The following is a 22,712-nucleotide window of genomic DNA, read 5'->3' as shown; positions in this document are numbered from 1 at the left end:
TTAAATATTGCAAGGAATCCCAATCCAATCTGGATTTATGTTCCAGCCCTCTTTGTTACAAACTCTGATTGGTTGGTGTTGGTGTTGACCTTTAAAGTCCTAAACGGCTTTAAGGAACATCTCCATGCCCATCGTTCAGCTTGGACACTGAGTTCTGAGGGACTTCTGGTGGTTCCCTCACTGTGAGAAGTGAAGATACAGGGAACCAGGCAGGGAAGTTACAGGGAACACTCGCCTCTCCCCACCCATCAGATGTCAAACAGATAAACAATGACATAACTTTTAGAAGACATCTGAAAGCAATCCTGTATTGGGAGGTTCTTGATGTTTGATGTTTTCCGTTTTTATTATGTTGGAAGCTGCCCAGAGTGGCTAGGGCAACCTAGTCAGATGGGTGGGTTATAAGTATATGATGATGATGATGATGATGATGTTTTATACCACTTTAATGGTTACAGCATCTGCCAAAGAATCCTGAAAGCTGTTGCCTGGTGACAAGGCAACTAATCAACCAACCAACACGAAAAGGTTGCATTTGTGATCAAGTTGACCCACTTACCATTAGACCTGCAAATGTGACCACCACAAATGGATCCACAAGGTCCTTGCTGTCGCCCATGAAGGCTTTTGTTACATTGGCCATGATGCTTGAGTTCATTTTGGGAAGCCCTTCAGCTTTGTAGATTCTCACGTAAAATCTGGCCCAAGGCCTTTCTGATGGAAATCCTTTGGGAATCAAGAGGTTCCTGCAGAAAATGAAAAAAGACCAGTTCTCTGAAGAAAGCTAAGTGATTTTTTTTTTAAAAAGAAATGTTTGCTCAGACTTAGGAACAAAGTAGACAAGATACTGTTCATGCAATAAGTAATTATGTAGATTTATTAATTTAAAAAAGCAAGTATAGAAGGGGCTGATCCAGATCAGGACTCTGGGAGTGGAGAAGGAAGGCTTTGCCATCCCCATCCCCATTGTAGTCCTGATCCTAATGAAGTGCATGCCTGCTAATTACCTTTTAAAAGTCACTTATGCAATTGCCAATTTCATTTCAATTTCATTCATACACTTCCATTCTGCAAAAGCACCCAAGGTGGTTTACATTTAAAAACCACAGTTGCCAGGGTCCCCCAGGGAGAAAGAATGACCGTAGCCAGTTCATGTTTGGCATATAAATAACTCCCCTGCGGCAGGGAGGGTTTGCCTCTTTTGCCCAGGACTAAGTAAGATACCAGTCGAGAGAAGCCATTCCACAGGCTTTTGCATTGCAATTGCCATCTATATATGTCAGAGTCAGAACGCCGGCAAGATCGTAATTAAGTTGTGGCCGTACTTCTCTATCTGCTCTTCTGCATCACTTGCTTTCTGAGTGGCTTGCAGCGTGTCTCCTTTCCCTGCGACGCTGATGTCGCACTTCAGATATCCTTTGGTTCCTGTCCTTATGTCCGCAGGGTCTGTGAGGACAGCCCACTTGTCACAAAACTGATGACCTGGAAATGAAACATACAAGCATGAATGGTCCACAGGAGAGCTTCTGAAATCATTGTCTCTTGGGGAAGGGGTAGGGGGAGACATGTGCATTAGCAGCCAGCAAATCACCAGCAATAACTATTCTTTCCGCTCCGTGAACAAAATTGGCAACACTCTGGAAAGTAAATGTATTTCATTTACCGTATTTTTCTCTCTATAGGACGCACTTTTTCCCTCCTAAAAAGCAAGGGAAAATGTGTGTGCGTCCTATGGAGCAAATGCAGGGGGAGGCAGGCGGGGAAAGCCCCCAAGAGCGGCACACAAGCTCGGTGCGGCTCTTGTGGGCTTTTCCCCAGGAGGGAGAAGGGACTGACTGGCCACGTCAGTCCCTTCTCCCTCCTCGTAGAAAAGCCCGCAGTAGCCGTGCAGCCTTTAAAGAGCATGCCGTTCTTGGGGGCTTTTCCCCAAGGAGGGAGAAGGGACTGACTGGCCGAGTCAGTCCCTTCTCCCTCCTGTGGGCTTTTGTGGGAGATGGGGGAATTCCCCCACCTCCCTCAATAGCAGGGAGAAGGTCTGGGAGAGGTGCACAGGCTGCGTGCAGCCTGTCCACTGCTCCCAGAGCTGGGGAGGGGAAAATCATATTTCCCCCTCTGAAAACTAGGTGCGCCCTATGGTCAGGTGCGCCCTATAGAGCGAAAAATACGGTATTCAAAATGTTCTTAACCTGCCTGTCGAGGTTCTGTTTTGCTTTTGGGTTTTTTCAAACAAAACCCTTCCATTGTGACTTCTTAGCAGCACATCAAATGAGCAAATGAAGAATAAACCCTTATCGAGACCCATCAGGTACTGGTGAAGCAAAGGTTTTTGGAAAGGCCATAGCTTAGTGGTAGAGAATCTGCTTTGCATGCAGAAGGTTCAAACGCCATCTTCTTCACAGCGGCGTAGCGTGGGTTGTCAGCACCCGGGACAAGGCAAGTAATTTGCGCCCCCTAACCCCTAACCTGCCGCCGCTGCCAGCTTCTTCTTGCTGCTGCCTGGTCTGGTCTGGTGTGGTTCTCTCCCGCGCTCAGCGCTGCACTGGGCGGCCACTGCACTGTCCCTCCCCCAGATAGTCCCTCGCTCTCTCTCCACACCGCACGCCTGGCACCCACCCACAGTGGGCGGCGACCCAGCGGCTCAGATCGGATTTGCACAGCCAGCACTGCAGTGAGAGAGAGTGAGTGAGCCAGGTAGGGGCAGAGAGCTGCGAGTGCGAGCGTGCCCCCCCCAGATGTTGCGCCCGGTGCGGCCGGCACCCCCTGCACCCCCCACGCTACGCCACTGCTTCTTCAGAATCATCCAAAGACTGATACAGTGGTACCTCAGGTTACATACACTTCAGGTTACAGACTCCGCTAACCCAGAAATAGTAACTCGGGTTAAGAACATTGCTTCAGAATGAGAACAGAAATTGCGCAGCAGTGGCACAGCGGCAGCAGCAGGAGGCCCCATTAGCTAAAGTGGTGCTTCAGGTTAAGAACAGTTTCAGGTTAAGAACGGACCTCTGGAATGAAATAAGTTCTTAACCTGAGGTACCACTGTATACTGAATTATTTGGAATTTCTAACACTGGAGAGCCCCACAGCAAAGTTTTTACATAGTCTAAATTTTTTTTTAAAAAAAATTAAAAAATTGTCCAGTAGCACCTTATAGACCAACTAAGTTTGTTCTGAGTATTTTTTTTCTTTATTTCAACTACGTCAGACCAACACGGCTACCTACCTCAATCTTACATAGTCTGTTTGCCATGAGCATGAGTAGGCAAACTCAGGCCCGGGGGCCGGATCCAACCCAATCGCCTTCTAAATCTGGCCCACAGACTGTCCGGGAATCAACGTGTTTTTACATGAGTAGAATGTGTCCTTTTAATTAGAATGCATCTCAGGGTTATTTGTGGGGCATAGGAATTTGTTCATTTTTTCTCTCCAAAATATAATCTGGCCCCCCACAAGGTCTGGGGGACAGTGGACCGGCCTCCTGCTGAAAAAGTTTGATGACCCCTGGCCATGAGCAACCTGTAGTCCAATTTTTGGGTCCCCCCCCCATGAGAAACCATATGCTCAGAGATTCTGTGAATCAGCCTTGAGCTACAACTGGAAACAAGATCACTGATTAACAAAAGAAGGGCCAGATTGAAACTGCGTATCTTACCTGGCTCATTGTAGACGGTCCCCAGATCTACCTTAAAGGAGCCGATCAATATGCTCCCTATCAGCTTGTTATGCATAACCTGTTGGTGGAAGATGCATGAAGGATTATATGCTTGGTACATAAAGCATTTACAGAACAGAGATCAAATATTATTCATGTCAATAATGGAAGAAGCCTAGCATTTTTAATACAAAGCAGTGAAAACCTTCTATGCTGTAACTAATTCCTGGCTAATTCCTGGCTCCGGTTCTTTGCCATACTCTAGCACAGAGTTTCTCAAACTTGGGTCTCCAGCTGTTTTGGGACTACAATTCCCATCATCCCTGACCACTGGTCCTGCTAGCTAGGGGTGATGGGAGTTGTAGTCCAACAACAGCTGGAGACCCAGGTTTGGGAAACCCTGCTGTAGCATGACCAAGAAAGGGTGCAATTCAACCCACCTCACCCTGTCCCTCTTCCCACATTGAACGTAAGAATGGCACAATGGGCCAGTGAATCTGGCTGTTAACCAGGGACAGCTGTGGGCAGGGGGTGGGCTAGATGACCCTCAGGGTACCTTCCAACTCTACATTTCTGTGATCAGAAGAGCCTGCTAATCAAGCTAATGGCCCATCTAGACCAGAGTCATTTTCTTATAGTGGGAAACCCACAAGAAGGACCTGAGCAGAAGAGTACTCTCTGTTCTTGTGACTTCCAGCAACTGGTATTCAGAAGCATTGCTAACCCTGACTAATGCGCATATATATATATATATATATATATGCAGGTTTTGGTGTCTTCGGTGTCCACCCGAAGACACCAAAACCTGCATTCCTATACCCGTGAAAATCTACGAAAGCAAATATATATATATATATATATATATATATTAGAAATCACAAATTTGATTTGAAGATGAATAAAGATTTCTGCCAAGCATTCTGCAATTTGTTCCCGCGGAGTGCCTATTTGTCTCATTCTTTCCATTTTATTCCATTGACACATTTGATTTGCAAAGCAATACAGCACGGTAACTAAAACGAATATTTGATTATCACCACAGTGAGCGTTATTATCCAGGCAGCAAGTTAATGTGTCCTCTCAGTGCCCCACTCCCTTGCAGCAGTCAAGAATCAGATCCTCAACCAAGACAAATCCCTGAGTCTCAGCAAAGGAGACATGGTTTTTACATTAGCTGAGAATCTGACATACTTCCTTATAGTCTGAGTTCTGTTGAGTTTTACAGCCTGGCCTTAAGTGCTGCGTTAAGGGTACCATGCAAAATGCAAGAACCAAGAAGCAGAAAACAAACTTGGTAATTTAATAGATGATTGCAATTACTGTTTACCTCTAAGACGAAAAGGCAATGTTAAAAATGCATGAGCAAAACTATCCGTATAAAAATGGTCAAAACAGTTTTCTGTTTGTCCAACTACAAGTCTCCCCTCTCTTTTATATAATTGAGAAATCTCATCTCATCGCTTCTTTGGTCATTGTTCTCCACACTTCCTGGTTCAGAAAAACTAATTAGTTTCTGGCCAACTAAAGTTGTATATACTCACCGAGATCTTGATAATTTTGTCAAAGAGATGTACTTGGGGTCCAATAAAGTCAAACACAAAATACTGTGGGAAGAAAAAAAAGCACAGAATTTCAAGTTAATATATATTACATCTCTCTCTCACACACAGAATTCTCAGCCACTCTCAAATTATGGTCCTTGGGATTCTTTATGGAAGACCATAAAGCAGGGGCAGAGTTGGCTTTGACTTTATTTATTCATTTACGGACACAAAACCAAGCCAGTTCTTGGCACATTAGGGTGGCCAAGATGGTGCCCTCTACATGTTTTTGAACTTCAGCTTCCATCAGCCCCCTCCAACAGGGATGATGGCAACTGGGAGTTCAACCGCATCCAGAAGGCACTGCAATGACTAACCCCCAGAGTACTGTGTGATAGAGAAAAGTGCATACTTCATTGTAAAACGGTGAATTGGTTCCTTCTTTGACGGTTGTCTGCTTCTTTTCATCGCCAATTTCAATAATCACCACGGGATCTATGTTCTCACCGACGAGTTGGCGGGCTTCAATGATGGTTATGGCAATCTGTGAGGATGAAATGAAGCCTATGCTTGTTTGCTTCCTACTGAGGGAGGCTTCAATCGTTTGTTATAGGAATGGACAACCTCCCTTCCCCAATTTACCTGATAATTCTGTGATTTCACCTCGCCTTCATGGACCTTTGACTCCACCTTCGCTCTGTTTCCATTTCAGAACACAAGGACATGCGTCAGTCTTTAAGATGTTGTGCCTTTTCCATCTTTTAACAACTAGAATGTGATTCAGCTTAGCACCTATACCGTTATGAGTTATAGTTAAAGGCAGGGATAGAGAAGGATTTAATCTGGAAATCCCCTCTATACAAGATGGGATCCAAAAACTGACAGAATATGCCAAATTAGATGGTCTATCAGAAAAAATAAAGAATAAATCAAAACAGGAATTTGTTTGAAAATGGGAAAGAATATTTGCAAAATAAATATAGTAGTTTAAATTCTGTTGCAGCATTCGAGGAACTTGAGTAATAGTTGCAAGGTAGATATAAGAAATTAGATATATTAAGAAAAAGTTTAATTATGATAAAAGTGTGTATTGGCAATAAGTAATATGAAATGGAAATAGGAAGTAGACGGGAGGTTGGGTCTTTAGTGTTATGACCAATATATGTTTTATTGTTTGTTAAGAAAATTATGTGTCTATGGTTATTCCTGCGTGTAATTTGGTATTGGTGTTTTTTGTTTTTCTTGCTATATCAATAAATTTTTAAAAAATTAAAGAGAGAGAGGGGGGGATTTCATCTGGTTTGCATTTTTGAGCTAAATTGCATCTCCCAGATTAATATACTGATTGGGACACCATTATCAATTAGATTTTGCATTTATATGAATTCCGTGGTATATATCTCAACTAAAAGAAATGCACCAAAATGCCTAGATCGGCGTTTCCCAATCTTGTGTCTACAGCTCTTGTTGGACTACAACTCTCATCATCTATAGCTAGCAGGGCCAGCGGCCAAGAATGATGGCAATTGTAGTCCAAAACCAACTGGAGACCCAAACCCTGGCCTAGGTAGATCATTGGTGACCCCTACAAACTAGTGTGAAAATTGAGGTCATGACGTTAGAAAAACAGAAATGCAACATTTCGTAAGTGACCCTCAGAACCAGCTACTGATGGCAGGACTCAGCTCACCTACTTGCTCAGAACAGTCAGCAAGCTTGACAGACAACCCAGAATCTTGGACAGAAACCAAGGATTGTCAGCTGGCCTCGTCTACCCTATCTTTCTTAAGAAGCTTCCTTGCTGGTCCAGCTGATCTCCCTACAATTGCTGTAAAACTCTATGGTTGGTGGTGTGCTGAATCTTGGCTGACAGGGATTATTACCGTATGTGGAATATCACCTACATGAAAGGGATGGAGAGAGATTTGATTGAGTTTGCATTTAAAGACAAATCTATCTAGTTTTCTAAAAACATGTTGCAAAACAAAACACAGCCATTCCTTGAAATCTGAATTTTGCAATGCAGTTCTCCTGCCAAGTCATGTGTACAAAAATGCATATACTTGGGTAAAATGTGCATAGAAACAAGTGATATTAGGGAGAATTGCTTTGCAACAATGTGCACAATAGGGGACATTGCATTTAAAAAATGTGTGTGTTAGGAGAAATTTGCAGTAAGATTCTGGTGAGTTTTCACAAGGACTTTTAAAAAACAAAGAAATCACAAACTGATATGGAAATTTGGAGTACTGAATTTGAGACTGGAAGAAAAATGAGGAACAGAAAAAGAAATGGACAGATTCAACCACTCCTCTTTGGGATTTTGGGGCTAGCTCAACAAAAAAAGGAAATATTAGGCATGTACAGGGGCCTGTTTGCTTGCTACCCAGATGGTTTTATTTCTTCACTTTATACTGTCAGAGAAACATCGCTCCATTTACTCTGCAGCTTTAGCTATAAAATAGATTTTGAAGGCTGGTCCAATTTCCACTGGAGTCAGCAGCTGCCCTTATTCTGACAACAGCAAAGTCTACATCCAAGACCATTGATCTCTTTGTTTCTATGAAAGGCTGTGACAATTACTGTCCATTCTCCATGCCATGTTTGTTGACAGGGCCTACTCCTGGTTCTCCTCCCATCATTCTCTCCTACCCCAAACTTCCATCTAGTGACAGTTCTGTCTCGTGGCGACAACATTTTGCTGACAAGGACATCCCATCAGACTATGTATAAGCACAATGACCAAGAGATAAGCTATTTGAGCACACTGGCGTTCTGTCATTGACCATGTCAACAGCAGCAGTGCCTTCCTCAAGGGCAGAGGGACTGGGCGGCCATTTTGTGACCCTGCAGCACAATACCTCTTCTGGGGAGGCCCTGAGGCACCAAAGCTACTGGTGGAGGCTGAGTCGTCATACATATTTTCGCCCTCTTCCCCATCTTGACCTGTAAGGAACTCCTGTTGAAGGCTATCAGTGTCATCAGGCTCACCTGGGAAAGAAAGAAAGAAAGAAAGAAAGAAAGAAAGAAAGAAAGAAAGAAAGAGTGATTCACCTGTAAATATAGACTCTGGGGTGGTACCCAACAAAACAGTTCTGCTAGTCCAAGGAGTTTTAGCTGTGCTGCTATGGACTTTCCCACTGCATACCCCATAAATCTGTAAATGGGTTGGGGGAAACCCAGGAACAGATTTAGAGGGTGTGTGGGATGTGTGTAGAAAGAAGAGGGTGAGCAGCTGAAACTTCTTGCGCTAGTACAACTGTTTCATTGGATACAGACTTAGAGATTATAATTATAATAATAATAATAATTTATTATTTATACCCCGCCCATCTGGCTGAATTTCCCCAGCCACCCTGGGCGACTCCCAATCAAGTGTTAAAAACAAAACAGCATTAAATATTAAAAAAACTTCCCTAAACAGGGCTGCCTTCAGATGTCTTTTAAAGATAAGATAGCTGCTTATTTCCTTGACATCTGATGGGAGGGCGTTCCACAGGGCAGGCACCACTAATAAAAAGGCCCTCTGTCTGGTTCCCTGTAACTTGGCTTCTCACAATGAGGGAACCACCAGAAGGCCCTTGGCGCTGGACCTCAGTGTCCAGGCTGAACGATGGGGGTGGAGACGCTCCTTCAGGTATACAGAACCGAGGCCATTTCAATTTAGTCGCTTGCCAGTAGGGATACACAGCCCCTGCTTGTTGCTGTTCAGATCCCACATTCCTCAGCCAGCCCTTGTGCACCATCACATATCTGTCAACTGCCCTGGGAAAACCCGGCCATTCTGTGTCCCCCCCCCCCATGAGAGCATGGTGACCATTTTGGGTGGCCTTGCTCTCGTGCAATTTCAGGTCAAGATCTTGTCCCAAAAAAAACATTTTTTTGAGGGGGTCCACAATCTTGTGTGGCACACCAAAACACATATTTTTGGGTACCATGCCCGAAAAACTGCCTTGTCCAGGTCTGCAATCTCGCACAGGTCATGTGTCTGTCTTGCATGGGATTTCAGACCCAGAAGATGGTGTCCTGGATTTGGGCCTCGCTGTGTTGGAGGGTATGCCATCAGTAACAGACCTATGACCTGAAGCTCTGAACATCCAATAGATGCTAGATGTTTTATGAACTTCAGATCCATCCAGACAGCAGTGGCCAATGTGGTGAAACAGGTGGCATCCTGAAACAGGTGTCACGGCTGCTTACCAGGATGGGTAGAATGGTGGCAAGGTTGGCACTCCACAGGGACACCAGCAGAGCCAATTAAGACTTTGTACCGGTGTATTTGTTGGCAAGGTGATGTTTCTGCCACCTTGCCAACAAAGGTCCGTATAGTTAAAGCTATGGTTTTCCCAGAGCTGGACCATAAAGAAGGCTGATTGCCAAAGAACTGATTGCCAACAAAGTCTGTATAGTTAAAGCTATGGTTTTCCCAGTAGCGATGTATGGAAGTGAGAGCTGGACCATAAAGAAGGCTGATCGCCAAAGAATTGATGCTTTTGAATTATGGTGCTTTAGGAGACTCTTGAGAGTCCCATGGACTGCAAGAATATCAAACCTATCCCTTCTGAAGCCCTGAGTGTTCACTGGAAGAACAGATTGTGAAGCTGAGGCTCCAATATTTGGTCACCTCATGAGAAGAGAAGACCCTGATGTTGGGGAAAATTGAGGGCACAAGGAGAAGGGGACGACAGAGGATGAGATGGTTGGACAGTGTTCTCGAAGCTACCAGCATGAGTTTGACCAAACTGCAGGAGGCAGTGGAAGACAGGAGTGCCTGGCGTGCTCCAGTCCATGGGACCACGAAGAGTCGGACAGGACTAAACAGCTAAACAACAACAACAACAACAACAACAACAACAACAACAACAACAACTGGTGTATTTGCGTAGTCTTGACCTCATGCCATGATCCCCCAGGTTGCAGATGTGGAGAAACGGAGGCTGAGAGGGCACAGCTTGCCTAGTGAGTTCACAATTGGGGTGTGACTCTGCAGCAGTCCTGATGTGCAGCTCAGTCCCTTAGCAACTACTCTGCATCAGCTCTCATGGCATTTCAGCACGGGGAACGACACCGGCCCCTTGTGCCCTGCAATGATCCTCCAGACCAGTGGCGTAGCGTGGGGGTGCAGGGGGGGCTGGCCACACCAGGCGCAACATCTGGGGGGCGCACTCGCAGCTCTCTGCCCCCTGCTAAAATCCACGTGTTAGGGGGCGCAAATTACTTGCCTTGCCCCGGGTGCTGACAACCCACGCTACGCCACTGCTCCAGACACGTCCCGCTGAAAGCACCCTAAGTAGGCAGGGTTCATGTTTCACTAAAGCAAACATCACATTTTATCACTCACTTTATCACTTGTCCCTGAGGCTCAGCTGAAATAACTGCCCTGTGACATCATCTCACACTTGTCCTCCATTCCAACCAGCTCTATTATTGACCTAGTAGGTCTTACCCACTGCTCCTTTGTTTGTTATCGTTAATCCCTTCTCTCCTTTCTTCTTCTTCTTCAGCTTTATTCCAGCAAACAACCCTTTCCTGCAAAACAAAAAAAATAAAATAAAATTTAAAAAAGAGCAGTCACAGAAACAGGTGGGGCCTGCAACAAAACGCTGGAGTGTGGAGTGGTCCCAGCCAGCCAGCCTCTTTCAAGATACTCCATTGTTTTTCAGGTCCCAGCTCATGAGCTTTGCAATGAGTCTGCGATAGAACCACCAACTGAGGTCTCAGAATCTTTGCTTTCCTTCAACCACCTCTGGTCCAGTTAACATCTTGAGTGTTTACATTCCCACTATGTGCTCTGACATGAGTAACTAGACCAGGCTATCAGGAAGGTCTCAGACTGTGAACACCTATTCTTGGTGGGAGATATCAATGCCAGAGGTGGAGATGACCATCACACATGGGACAACTGCATAGGCCACTTTGGTATTGGCAGTATGAACGAGAATGAACAAAGGATGCTCGGACTGTCCTCATATCACAACATCACGGACATGTTGTTCTCTACCAAGGCAAAACACTGAGTGTCTTGGAGGCATCCAAGGTTAGGTCACTGGCACCAGCTGGACTTCAGTGTCACCAGGCAATCGCCACTGAACTGTGTTGGTGTCATACGGAGCTACCATAGTGCTGACTTCAACATGGACTACTTCCTGGTGGTGAGCAAGGCCCATCTCCAGCCAAAGAGGACCATAGCACAAAGCAGGAAGTGCAGCTTCTCTTAGAGTCCACCCACCCACCCCAGAGTCTTGTTGGACTTCTGCAAAGCTTGAGATGCACCCAGGCTGCTGATACCTCCTTGCATAGATAGTGCTGTTTTAGCTACAAAGCAATCCACACTTTGAAAATGAGTTTGCTGCTAGTAGATATGATGTCACTACCAACAAATTTGGCTTCCTCTGTGTGCAGTAACAAACTTGTTTCAGTGGTATTGCACTTGAGCAGGGCAGTCTGTATGTCATAACAGCGCACAAGGACAGGAAAAGTCCCAAATTCCATACTGGGCACAGGATCTGGCTTGCAAAGACACACAGCTGTCTTTGGCCCCATCCATGTCGCACATTTTATGCATATTGAATGCACATGTCTTCCCTGAAAGAATCTTGAGAGGGTGCTGGGAACTATAGCACCATGAAGGGTAAACTATGGTTCCCAGGATTCTTTGTCCCCCCCAAAAAAAAGTTCTTCAGATGTATAGTGTGGAAGTGACTTTCCTGCTTTGTTTAAATAAATAAAAAAAGTTTGCACTCTTTAACAGTTTATGGGTAATGCCTGAAGCCAAAATGTTTAACAGTAAATGGGTAATGCCTGAAGCCAAAATATTAACTTCTTGCCTCTTCTCATGAGAAGCAGAAGCAGAACAACTTATACGAACGGAAAGTAATTAGGCAAATTGGTCTAAACTTGTATAAACTGTACAGTTTGCAGGAAATGGTTTTTCTTGGTACAGAATTCTGAATTAGGCTGTTGGCATCAGTTGGGGACATGCTGGTGAAACAGGAGATTGGGTTTCTGTTTTCTTTTTATTAAAGATTTCTTGGTTTACAAAAGTATGTGCCATGTCTCTTTTTTCAAGTTACATTTTTGACAGATCAGTTTCGTTTGTTGAGACATTAGTGTGAAAGGGGGGAAAGAAGTGGAGGGGGCCATGTTGAGTGGGGTTGGGGTTGGGTGGCGATGCTTCTATTCTGCGTAGTGTATGTGTGGGGTTTTGTGTCAGTGTCGCTTGTGCAGGTTCTCTTTACTATTCGCTTGTATTCCTTTGGTGGTGAGAGAGGTTGGGGTTGGCCTAGGGTGTGGTTGTTCATTTGTGGTTGGCTGTGGTGATCTTTGTTTTCGTGTGTGAGTGGGGTGGGTGGGTGTTTTGGATCAGGTTAGCCATATTGATTCATATGCTGTTGGTGGATTTTTGTCATTGTCTTGTTGGGCTGTGTATGTGATAAAGGGGAGCCATACCGGGGTGAAGGCATCTTCTTCTATTTGTCCTCATGTCAGTTTCAGTTTATTGGTTAGTTTTTCTAGTAAGGCTTTTCCCCATACTATTTGACACCATCGGTCCACGCAGCAGATCAGGTTTCTTACCTGAGTAATAACAAGCTAGTAATATTTGCAGCTCGTACCTGACCGTTTGCAACTAAACTAAATGTATTCAGGTTACAGAGACCTCAATAGGCAGAAGTTTTTGTTACCTGATCAGTTATATCTTATTTCCAGAACTGCCAAAGTACATGAATTAATTACAGGGGGGAAAGCTCAGGCGAGGGCATCTGAATCTGAAAGAGTGAGACGAATTACCAACTTGTTTCTGCCGCAGGAGACTTTGGTAACATATCCAGCAAATTTCTCAGTGAAATTTTTTTCCAGAGGGGCAGAAGGGGTCCTTCCAGGCTGTTACTATTTTCAGGTGGGATTCAATCACATACTGGCCAAATTCAGTTTGCACAAATTAAAGGTGAATTACTCTTGCACAGCAAAACCCACTTCTGCCCCAGAATTGGAGTCCTTTTTTGGGGGTGGGGCGTGGGGACCCCAGTTTTGCTCAGCTTTCTGTATAGCATCCATCTGAGGAGACTTCTGGCTAAAAAACAGAAGCCTCCTCAATATGGTGCTCCTCAGGACTCACCGTTGTTCCTAGGGGTGGAGAGGAACGGTGGTCAATGGGAGGTAAAGAAGAAGCCACAGAGATGTGAGTAGCCATGACACCTCGCTGCACCGGCTCACATTAACAGCTACAGCAGGAATGTGGATGGCGCTGTGGTCTAAACCACTGAGCCTCTTGGGCTTGCTGATCAGAAGGTTGGCGGTTCAAATCCCCGTGATGGGGTGAGCTCCCATTGCTCTGTCCCAGCTCCTGCCAACCTAGCAGTTTGAAAGCACACCGGTGCAAGTAGATAAATAGGTACCACTGTGGTGGGAAGGTAAACAGTGTTTCTGTGTGCTCTGGTTTCCGTCATGGTGTTCTGTTGCGCCAGAAGTGGTTTAGTCATGCTGGCCACATGACCCAGAAAGCTGTCTGTGGACAAACGCTGGCCCCCTCGGCCTGAAAGCAAGATGAGCGCCGCAACCTCATAGTCACCTTTGGCTGGACTTAACCATCCAGGGGTCCTTTACCTTCAACAGCTACAGCTGCCTCAGCACTCTGCCAGCTTCCTCAGTGAGGAAGGGCAAAGAAGGGCAAAAGAGCATCACATCCCACACTCTCAGAGCTTGTTCACACTTCCACTTGTGCCATTCCTAGAAAACATGGCTCTCCAAGTGGTTTCCCCCCTTGCCCTGCTCCTTTCCAGGTCAAACAAACTTCCTTGGGAGGTGATGGGCTCTCCATCACTGGAAGATGCTTGGAGGAGATTGTAGCCACATATTCCTGCATTAGACTAGATGACATCCAAGATCTCTTCCAACTATATACTTCCATGAGCCTCTTTTTCCATACAATTTTTATTACATTTTCTCTTTTACAATTTTGAATACTCATTTAAACATCCTTAAAATATCAGCGGCTTCCCTTCTTCTCTTTCCATGGTTCATTTAGCATACCATAAATCCCTGCATATTTTACATATGGTAAACCGTTCAGAAATTCCATTATTACATCCATCAAGTATTATTTACACTTATTTACACTGCTGGGGAAACCCAGCCAGATGGGCGGGGTATAAGTAATAAATTATTAAATTATTATGATGATGAATTCATCTTAATTCTGCCAGCATTTTCGGATGTACACAATTCCCCCCCCCCATATATTTAATAAACATTTTTCAATCTGCTTTAAATGTATGTTCTTCTTGTTCTCTTGCTCTATATGTTAAGTTCAATCAATTCCAATTAACTACTTCTATGAATCTCTTCTAGCGTCTGGCCAAAATGAGAAACTTCAGTCTGAGACTGGAAAATTCTAACCAAGGAGGGTTGATGTTAATAATAATAATAATAATAATAATAATAATAATAATAATAATAATATAGTATTTATATTATGCCCATCTGACTGGGTTGCTCCAGCCACTCTGGGCAGCTTCCAACAAAATATTAAAAACACAGAAATGCATGCAGCTTCCCATTTCAGAAGCTACTGGATAGTCCTATCTGCTGAGCAAGAATGGGACAAGGATATTCCCTTCAAGTCTTGCCTGTGGCTTTTCCGGAAGCATCTGATTGGCAACCAGTGGTGTAGCGTGGGTTGTCAGCACCCGGGGCAAGGCAAGTAATTTGCGCCCCCTAACCCGTGGATTTGCGCCCCCTAACCCTAACCCCCAGATGTTGCACCCGGTGCGGCCGGCCCCCCCCCTGCACCCCCCACGCTACGCCACTGTTGGCAACACTGGGTAACAGGATTCTGGACTAGATGGGCCCCTTAGTGGCGGAAATGACTGGCAGAATCCGAGACCAGGGAGAAGAGTCGGTGGAAGAAGATTGGAGGAAATTTAAAATTTACTTGCAGAAACATTGTAAAATTTTTGAATGCTGATGACATTGAAATGAATTGAAGGGGCTCTAGCAACAAGGCACAAAGTATGAGGGGATTAATAATAGACAAACTAATAGATTATGAATTTGCTGAACCAAATTTAAAAGGGGTACAAAAATGGGAGACGTAAGGAAGTCAGGAAAATAAGTTAACTAAAGTGGAGAGATTAAGAAAGAGGGAAATTTTGTTTTTCTTTTATATGTGTTTTTTGTGTTTAATGTTTGCATTTTTGTATTTTGTATTTTTGTACTCTTGTATTTTGTATTTGTTTTGCATTTGTTTTTTGTTTTTTCTAAACCTTTCTACTGATAAAACCTAATAAAATATTATAAAAATAAAATAAAATAGATGGGCCCCTTGGATTGGATGCTGTAGGGCTGTGCTGTTCACTGCATTCCTGCATATGGTTTTTCTCATCCCTGACATGGGCTGTGCTGTTCACTGCATGAGCTCAAGGAATCTGCCTTCTAGCTGATGCTTAGGTGCTTTTCAAAACACCTGGCCATAAGACAGCTTAATGGGTTCCCACTATCAGAATGGGGCTGTTTTGCATAATACACACCATTAATATCTAACCCAGCGTAGCGGAGACCGCGGGATTCCCAGGATGGTGAATAAAATAGCCCATCCTAAATGTTTCATCTTTAAGGAACTAAAAGCACATTTGCGAAGCTTTAACAGCACATTTATGCAAAGACAGGCATGGCAACCACTGCCAGCCTTTGACAGGGATTGCAACAATCTTTGGCTAAACTGCTATTTCCATGTTTGTAATTGTATGAAAAGACACGCCGCTGATGTAAAATATGAAGGAATTGAAGCAGAATGATTTATGCAACAGGATAGAGTAAACCTGCTTGCGTGCTTCTGTGAAACAAGTGTCCCTAGTTTCCAGGGACAGTCCCGGAATTACAAAAGCCATCCTGACTTCTGATTTGACCCTGGAATGTCCCTATTTCCCCTGCCAGCACCACTGTTGCATAACCTGCATAATATGCACAAAATATTCCTATACCTGAAATAGACTTGAAATTTATAGCTATCACAGAATTTAGGTTTTTATTGCGCAGAACGTGGGTTACAAATTCTACTTAAATTGCCATGAAAACAGTGGGGCTTCAGACCACACAGTTACACGCTTAATTCCACTAGGTGTGATTGCCTGGCTTGGACTGAAGCTTCTCCAGCACTGGACAGAGGAAAAACGATAAGCTTCATCTTTAGATAAGCAAAAGGCTTGTGACACAATAGAAAATGAGCCAAATCAAGGGAGCAACTTCCACCCAACTCACAACAGCATGCCCTAACAATGATGTCTATTCAAGCATAGGCGCCGACTCCATGGGGCCTGAGGGGGCCCGAGCCCCCTCAAAAAATCATTTGGGGGGGCTCCGCCCCCCCAATAATCTCGGGCGCCCCTCCAGCAGAGCGCCGCCGCCGCCCCTCCCCCAGCCCAAAATGCACAGGGGCGGGCTGCATGCCTCCTGCCCTCCCTCCCGAGCAAAAGCTCCACCCAATTTCCTTTGGAGCTGATTAATAGGCGCAGCACGCTCTCCCCTATTCGCTCACGAGGAGGCGGCGCCACTTTATCTGCATATTCATGAGCTTATTTATTATTCATGAGCTTTCGCGGGCTCCCCCAATATTTTTTATAAGTCGGCGCCCCTGTATTCAAGCATAGTGAATTAACAGTGCACTACACTGACTTGACTCTCCCTCTCTTCGCTTGAACTAGGAGAAAACTTGCTTTCAGCTCTGTGTTTTAGAGTCCTGCAGAGTGTAACTACCCTGTTGCATTACTCTCTGTGGAGCCTGAATACATTCAAGGTCCAATAAGCTGCACAATTCATTGGTTGGTTGGTTGGTTGGTTGGTTGGTTGATTAGGTTTACTTATATGGCGCTTTTCCACAATGATCGGTGTCCAAAGCGGCTTACAAAACACATTCAAAACATCAAAATACAATATATGAAATACAGAGCATGTTGGTAGATTCAAATATGACAAAAATCAACCATTTAACAAACACAGTATAAATTCAATACAGCGGTACCTCAGGTTACAGACGCTTCAGGTTACAAACTCCGCTAACCCAGAAATAGTACCTCGGGTTAAGAACGTTGCTTCAGGATGAGAACAGAAATTGTGCGGCAGTGGTGCAGTGGCAGCAGCGGGAGGCCCCATTAACTAAAGTGGTACCTCAGGTTAAGAACAGTTTCAGGTTAAGAATGGACCTCCGGAATGAATTAGGTTCTCAATCCGAGGTACCACTGTACTACCAAAAAATAAATTCTAAGATTACTGTATTTTTTGCTCTATAAGACTCACTTTTTCCCTCCTATAAAGTAAGGGGAAATGTGTGTGCATCTTATGAAGCGAATGCTGTCTGCGTAGCTATCGCAGAAGCCAGAACAGCAAGAGGGATTGCTGCTTTCACTGCGCAGCGATCCCTCTTGCTGTTCTGGCTTCTGAGATTCAGAATATTTTTTTTCTTGTTTTCCTCCTCCAAAAACTAGGTGCGTCTTGTGGTCTGGTGTGTCTTATAGAGCGAAAAATACGGGTAAGTACATAAAAACAAAGCAAAACAAGAGTTGACTGACAATAAATTTTCTGAAATTAATGAAGCACTGCCTTTAAAAAAGTCCCCCACAATTAAGAACTTGCATTTTCACATTTAGATGTTGCAAGTGCATCCTTTTAATTTCAACATACCATTTATCAAATATCAACATTTGCAGAATCTCAGTATTCAGTACACGCTAGCAACATTCTGAGAACCAAATCTGCAGTAACTTGGCCATCATGGCAGAATTGGCAGGGAAAGGCACATATTACATGCTACTGCAGGACATCCAAAACAGCCCACCCCCAATTTACATTATATACGTTCCTAGCTGTCAGGGACAGCACAAGCAAGCAGATCAGAGTTAGGGGCACTGACAACATTTGTAGAACTCTGGACTGGAACCACAGTGACGAAACAGATCACCAAACCCAGAAAATGAAAAATGTAGTTAGGATGTAGCCCACTCCTATGCATGCTTACTTGGAAGTAAGTCCTGTTGCATTTGATGGAGCTTGCTCCCAGATAAACAGACAAAGTTAACCAGCTGCACAGTATTCTTAAAAACACACACCAACTAATCCCAAAGTATCCTTTCACTTTACCTGTGAGATGGTGGAGTGTTCCCTGAGGGCTCCGACTCCATGACTAATGCTTCGCTCCCAGTGCTTGCCTTTTACATCTTGCGCCTGCTCCCCCCCCCCCGCCTTATAGCTGTCTTTGAGATTTATTTACTCCTAAATGATGGGTTAGTCAGATCTGCAAACACAGTCCTGGAATGCAGAACCTGCTGCTTGTGCAAACATTAGATTTCCTTGGCTCAGCTGGTAACTTTGGCTTTTCAATTGCCTGGCATGAAATAAGGGGGGGGGGGATGCTTCACTGGCCACAGAACTGAGAGGCTGCTTCCACGCAAGAATTCTTGAGAACCGCAGTCACACGTTGCTTTTCTGAAATCAGGTGGAAGCAGAAATAGAATTGTGCTTCTTCTTGTTGTTGTTTAGTCGTTTAGCCGTGTCCAACTCTTCGTGACCCCATGGACCAGAGCATGCCAGGCACTCCTGTCTTCCACTGCCTCCTGCAGTTTAGTCAAACTCATGCTGGTAGCTTCAAGAACACTGTCCAACCATCTCGCCCTCTGTCGTCCCCTTCTCCTTGTGCCCTCCATCTTTCCCAACATCAGGGTCTTTCCCAGGGAGTCTTCTCTTCTCATGAGGTGGCCAAAGTATTGGAGTCTCAGCTTCAGGATCTGTCCTTCCAGTGAGCACTCAGGGCTGATTTCCTTCAGAATGGATAGGTTTGATCTTCTTGCAGTCCATGGGACTCTCAAGAGTCTCCTCCAGGACCATAATCCAAAAGCATCAATTCTTCAGCTATCAGCCTTCTTTATGGTTCAGCTCTCACTTCCATATTTCTACACCACAGTAAATATAGGGTTGTATTATCTACTAGTGCCCTTCCCTGTGGCCATGACCTTTCTCTAATGTTCTACAAAAGTCCCCAACAACATTAGTTAGTAGCTTCCTCCTTAATTTAATGACTAGTTCAAATACATTTCTTTCATTTACAGTTAAACACCACTTTTTCACTATAAAAGAGGGAAATAATGGGGGGGGGATACTAATTAACACCGTACCAAAGGTGCTCTTCATGTATAAAACACATAAAGGGGGTCCATATAATAGGAAAGGAGTCTGCATGGCTGGCCAAGCCCAGGTAATGTGAAGCCAATACAGGCCAGCAACACCAACATTAGAAAGTTGACCAGAAGAATATGAAGAGAACCTGTTGTATATGAGTAGCTGTTCCTGATTCCTGTGCAGACATCTGAGCGCAACACCAGGAGAGGGGCTAATACATGGGTAGGCAAACTAAGGCCCGGGGGCCAGATTGGCTCAATCGCCTTCTAAATCCGGCTTGTGGACAGTCTGAGAATCAGCATGTTTTTACATGAGTAGAATATGTCCTTTTATTTAAATTGCATCTCTGGGTTATTTGTGGGGCCTGCCTGGTGTATTCATATGAATAGAATGTGTACTTTTATTTAAAATGAATCTCTGGGTTATTTGTGGGGCATAGGAATTCATTCATTTTATTTATTTTTTTCAAAATATAGTCCGGCCCCCCACAAGGTCTGAGAGACAGTGGACCGGCCCCCTGCTGAAAAAGTTTGCTGACCCCTGGGCTAATAGCACAACTTCACACAAATCCTCTTCAATGAAAGGGGTTTATTTAAAGGGCATTTCATCATCAATCCTCCAGCTACGCTGAACAGAAAGTGGTAACAATGGTAGAAACTGAAGGGGGAAGCTTTTAATTAAAGATACAGCACTCCCTAAAAGCTTATAATGGCTTTTAGCCATTACTTCAGCTTTAAATAAAAGCAACTACTGGTTTTGTGAGTAGATACCATGTAACACACCCGTGAGCCATGTGCCAGTGATACCCCTGAGTGAAACCCAAATGCTAAATTTTGAATTTAATAAAATCACTGCAAATTCCACTCAGAAATCAAGCATAGGAGTTGTTAAATCCTCTTCAGGATGGTACAAGCAACACAGTCATTTCCTGTTGTCCAGCCCTAATATGGTTGGCATAAGCTGGACAACGTTGACATGTCACTATCGGATATGTGGAGAGTGACTAAGCATTGTACTTATATTCTACGGCACTTGCTATGCAGGGTAGGTACTTTCATGTGAGAAAAAAATATTCTGTCAAAAAAAAAAGGTGCCATGTTGAAATGAATCAGGACACACATTCCTTTCAAAAACAAAGAGGGGAATGTTGGAGAAATTAACAATTTCATAAAATTGTATCATTTCGATCAGGCATAGGCAAACTCCGGCCCTCCAGATGTTTGGGACTACAATTCCCATCATCCCTAGCTAACAGGACCAGTGGTCAGGGATGATGGGAATTGCAGTCCCAAACATCTGGAGGGATGGAGTTTGCCTGTGCCTGATTTTGATGATACTGTTTTCTTATTAGGCTATGGCCTAGCTAAACTAAAAGGGCCTGTACCTGTCTTTTACAGTACAGAACAGTGGCGTGTGGTCACTGGACTCTAAGGGGACTAGGCTAGTCCCCTAAATGTTCCCCAGTGGCTCCTTCCCAAAGCCCAGGAAGCTTCTTCACAGCTTAGGGAGGTAGGCACAATGTTCATGTGCACAATATCAGGACATCACAATGTCACATGCATTACTGCTCCCCTATGAAAAATTTCACCGCAAGCCACTGAGTACAGAACTACCTGCTTTTAGGTACTGTACATAATGAATATCTGTTCCAGAGCACTGAAAAGAATAAACTGTTAGACTCAATGGTGGCCACTGTATGCATGAAAAGAGAATCGGCTGGGCATGGCAACTGAGATCAATCTTGAATTGTTTCGTAGACAGATGAAAGAGGACATTGGAAGACTTTTAATGAACAGGAAAATCAGTCAAAGTCTTCATAAAAAAAGACACTGAAAAATTGTTGTATGTAATCACATGGTATTATAATGAGGGCTAATCTGAATAGCCAAATGGTTTTGATTGGTTCAGGATGGTGACATTGGGTTGCAACAATTAAGATTGCTGTGATCCTTTGGTGAATAGAAAAGACTTGTGTAACCTGGAAATATATTTTAAAAATTGATTTGGGTTCAGTGGGACTTACTCCCAGGCAAGTAAGTACGGTATTTTCTGGCAGGAAAAAATACTTTTGCCCCTGTTCCCAAACTCTAGCGCAACAGGGCCTAAAACTTGAATTACTTAGATTCATATTCATAATGTTCCTAGGAAACTTGCACTCATTTTGGAGAATGGAAAGTGGTATCAAATTTACTCATCAATTATGTCATTAACTCATCCCACTAATCCGCTAGGAAGTATGCTGTTATTAATTTATTCTTCGGTTCTCCTCGCCTCTGTTAAACAGAAACTCTGCTCTATTGACAAAGGAGGTGTTTATTTGGACATTGTGATAAATTTAGGTGGGAACTGAATCTAGCCACAAGCCATTTTTATCAGGCTTAAGCAAGAAGAGGCATTTCCACTGAACTGAAAATGACTCCAGTTCAGCCTTCTTATGGCAGGGCAAGAACCTCCATATAGGGATGAGAAAGAAACCCAATTCAGTTTGCATTTAAAGGTAAATTTAAATAATTTGCAATTTTCAAAATGATGTGCACTCCTAGGAATTTTGTAGCTCTCCAGCTATGTAATGATCAAAAGAATGCACACACTAGGGTCAAGTGTGCATATAAATGCAAACATTAGTGAAAATAACATACAGAAATGCAGTATGTTAGCAGAATGTGCTTTGCAAAAATGCGCCTGTTTGGAGAAATTAACACTATAAAATGCTGGTGAATTTTCATGAAAACTTTTTTAAAAATTGCAAACTAATGCAGAAATTTGGAGAGCTGAACTTGAGAGTGGAAAAGTGAGAAACTGAGCAAAACCAAAGCAGACCTATTTGCCCATCCCTACCTTCAACATAGGGACGCGGGTGGCATTGTGGGTTAAACCACAGAGCCTAGGGCTTGCCGATCAGAAGGTCGGCAGTTCGAATCCCCACAACGGGGTGAGCTCCCGTTGCTCGGTCCCTGCTCCTGCCAACCTAGCTGTTCGAAAGCACTTCAAAGTGCAAGTAGATAAATAGGTATCGCTCCGGCGGGAAGGTAAACGGCATTTCTGTGTGCTGCTCTGGTTCGCCAGAAGCAGCTTAGTCATGCTGGCCACATGACCCGGAAGCTGTACGCCAGCTTCCTTAGCCTATAAAGTGAGATGAGCGCCATAACCCCAGAGTCAGTCACGACTGGACCTAATGGTCAGGGGTCCCTTTACCTTTACCTTTACCTTCAACATATGAGCAATTCCCAATTCTTTGTTCCTTTTCACTGGTCCCTAGAAAATCGAAATACTGAAGATAAACATTTCCCAAACTGGTGCCCTCAGCCCTAGTCAGGCTGGCCCAAAGTAAGGGGTAATTGGCATTGCATTTC

At 44.1% G+C, this 22,712-nt stretch overlaps 1 protein-coding gene across 2 annotated transcripts in view; it reads right to left on the bottom strand.

The window, feature by feature from the left end:
• FER1L6 (fer-1 like family member 6) overlaps nt 1–22,712 on the bottom strand; it is a 114,490-nt gene that overhangs the window by 79,361 nt on the left and 12,417 nt on the right. The window contains exons 1-9 of one of the 2 annotated variants that reach the window (XM_082235427.1): nt 18,325–18,394; nt 10,640–10,722; nt 8,055–8,184; nt 5,836–5,890; nt 5,606–5,737; nt 5,194–5,256; nt 3,653–3,731; nt 1,326–1,482; nt 560–746 (exon numbers count right to left, since the gene is read on the bottom strand). In XM_082235427.1, the coding sequence (XP_082091553.1) occupies nt 560–746; nt 1,326–1,482; nt 3,653–3,731; nt 5,194–5,256; nt 5,606–5,737; nt 5,836–5,890; nt 8,055–8,184; nt 10,640–10,722; nt 18,325–18,365 (927 nt within the window). In that variant the 5' untranslated portion in view covers nt 18,366–18,394. Of the gene's footprint in view, nt 1–559; nt 747–1,325; nt 1,483–3,652; nt 3,732–5,193; nt 5,257–5,605; nt 5,738–5,835; nt 5,891–8,054; nt 8,185–10,639; nt 10,723–18,324; nt 18,395–22,712 lie in introns of those variants that run through there. The other variant, XM_082235428.1, reaches the window with a different exon arrangement.

This window comes from Podarcis vaucheri (genome assembly GCF_965113315.1).
Source record: "Podarcis vaucheri genome assembly, chromosome: 8".
NCBI classification, from domain to species: Eukaryota; Metazoa; Chordata; class Lepidosauria; order Squamata; family Lacertidae; genus Podarcis; species Podarcis vaucheri.
The sequence above is the reverse complement of the archived record's forward strand: the minus strand, read 5'-3'. Positions and strand labels throughout refer to the sequence as shown.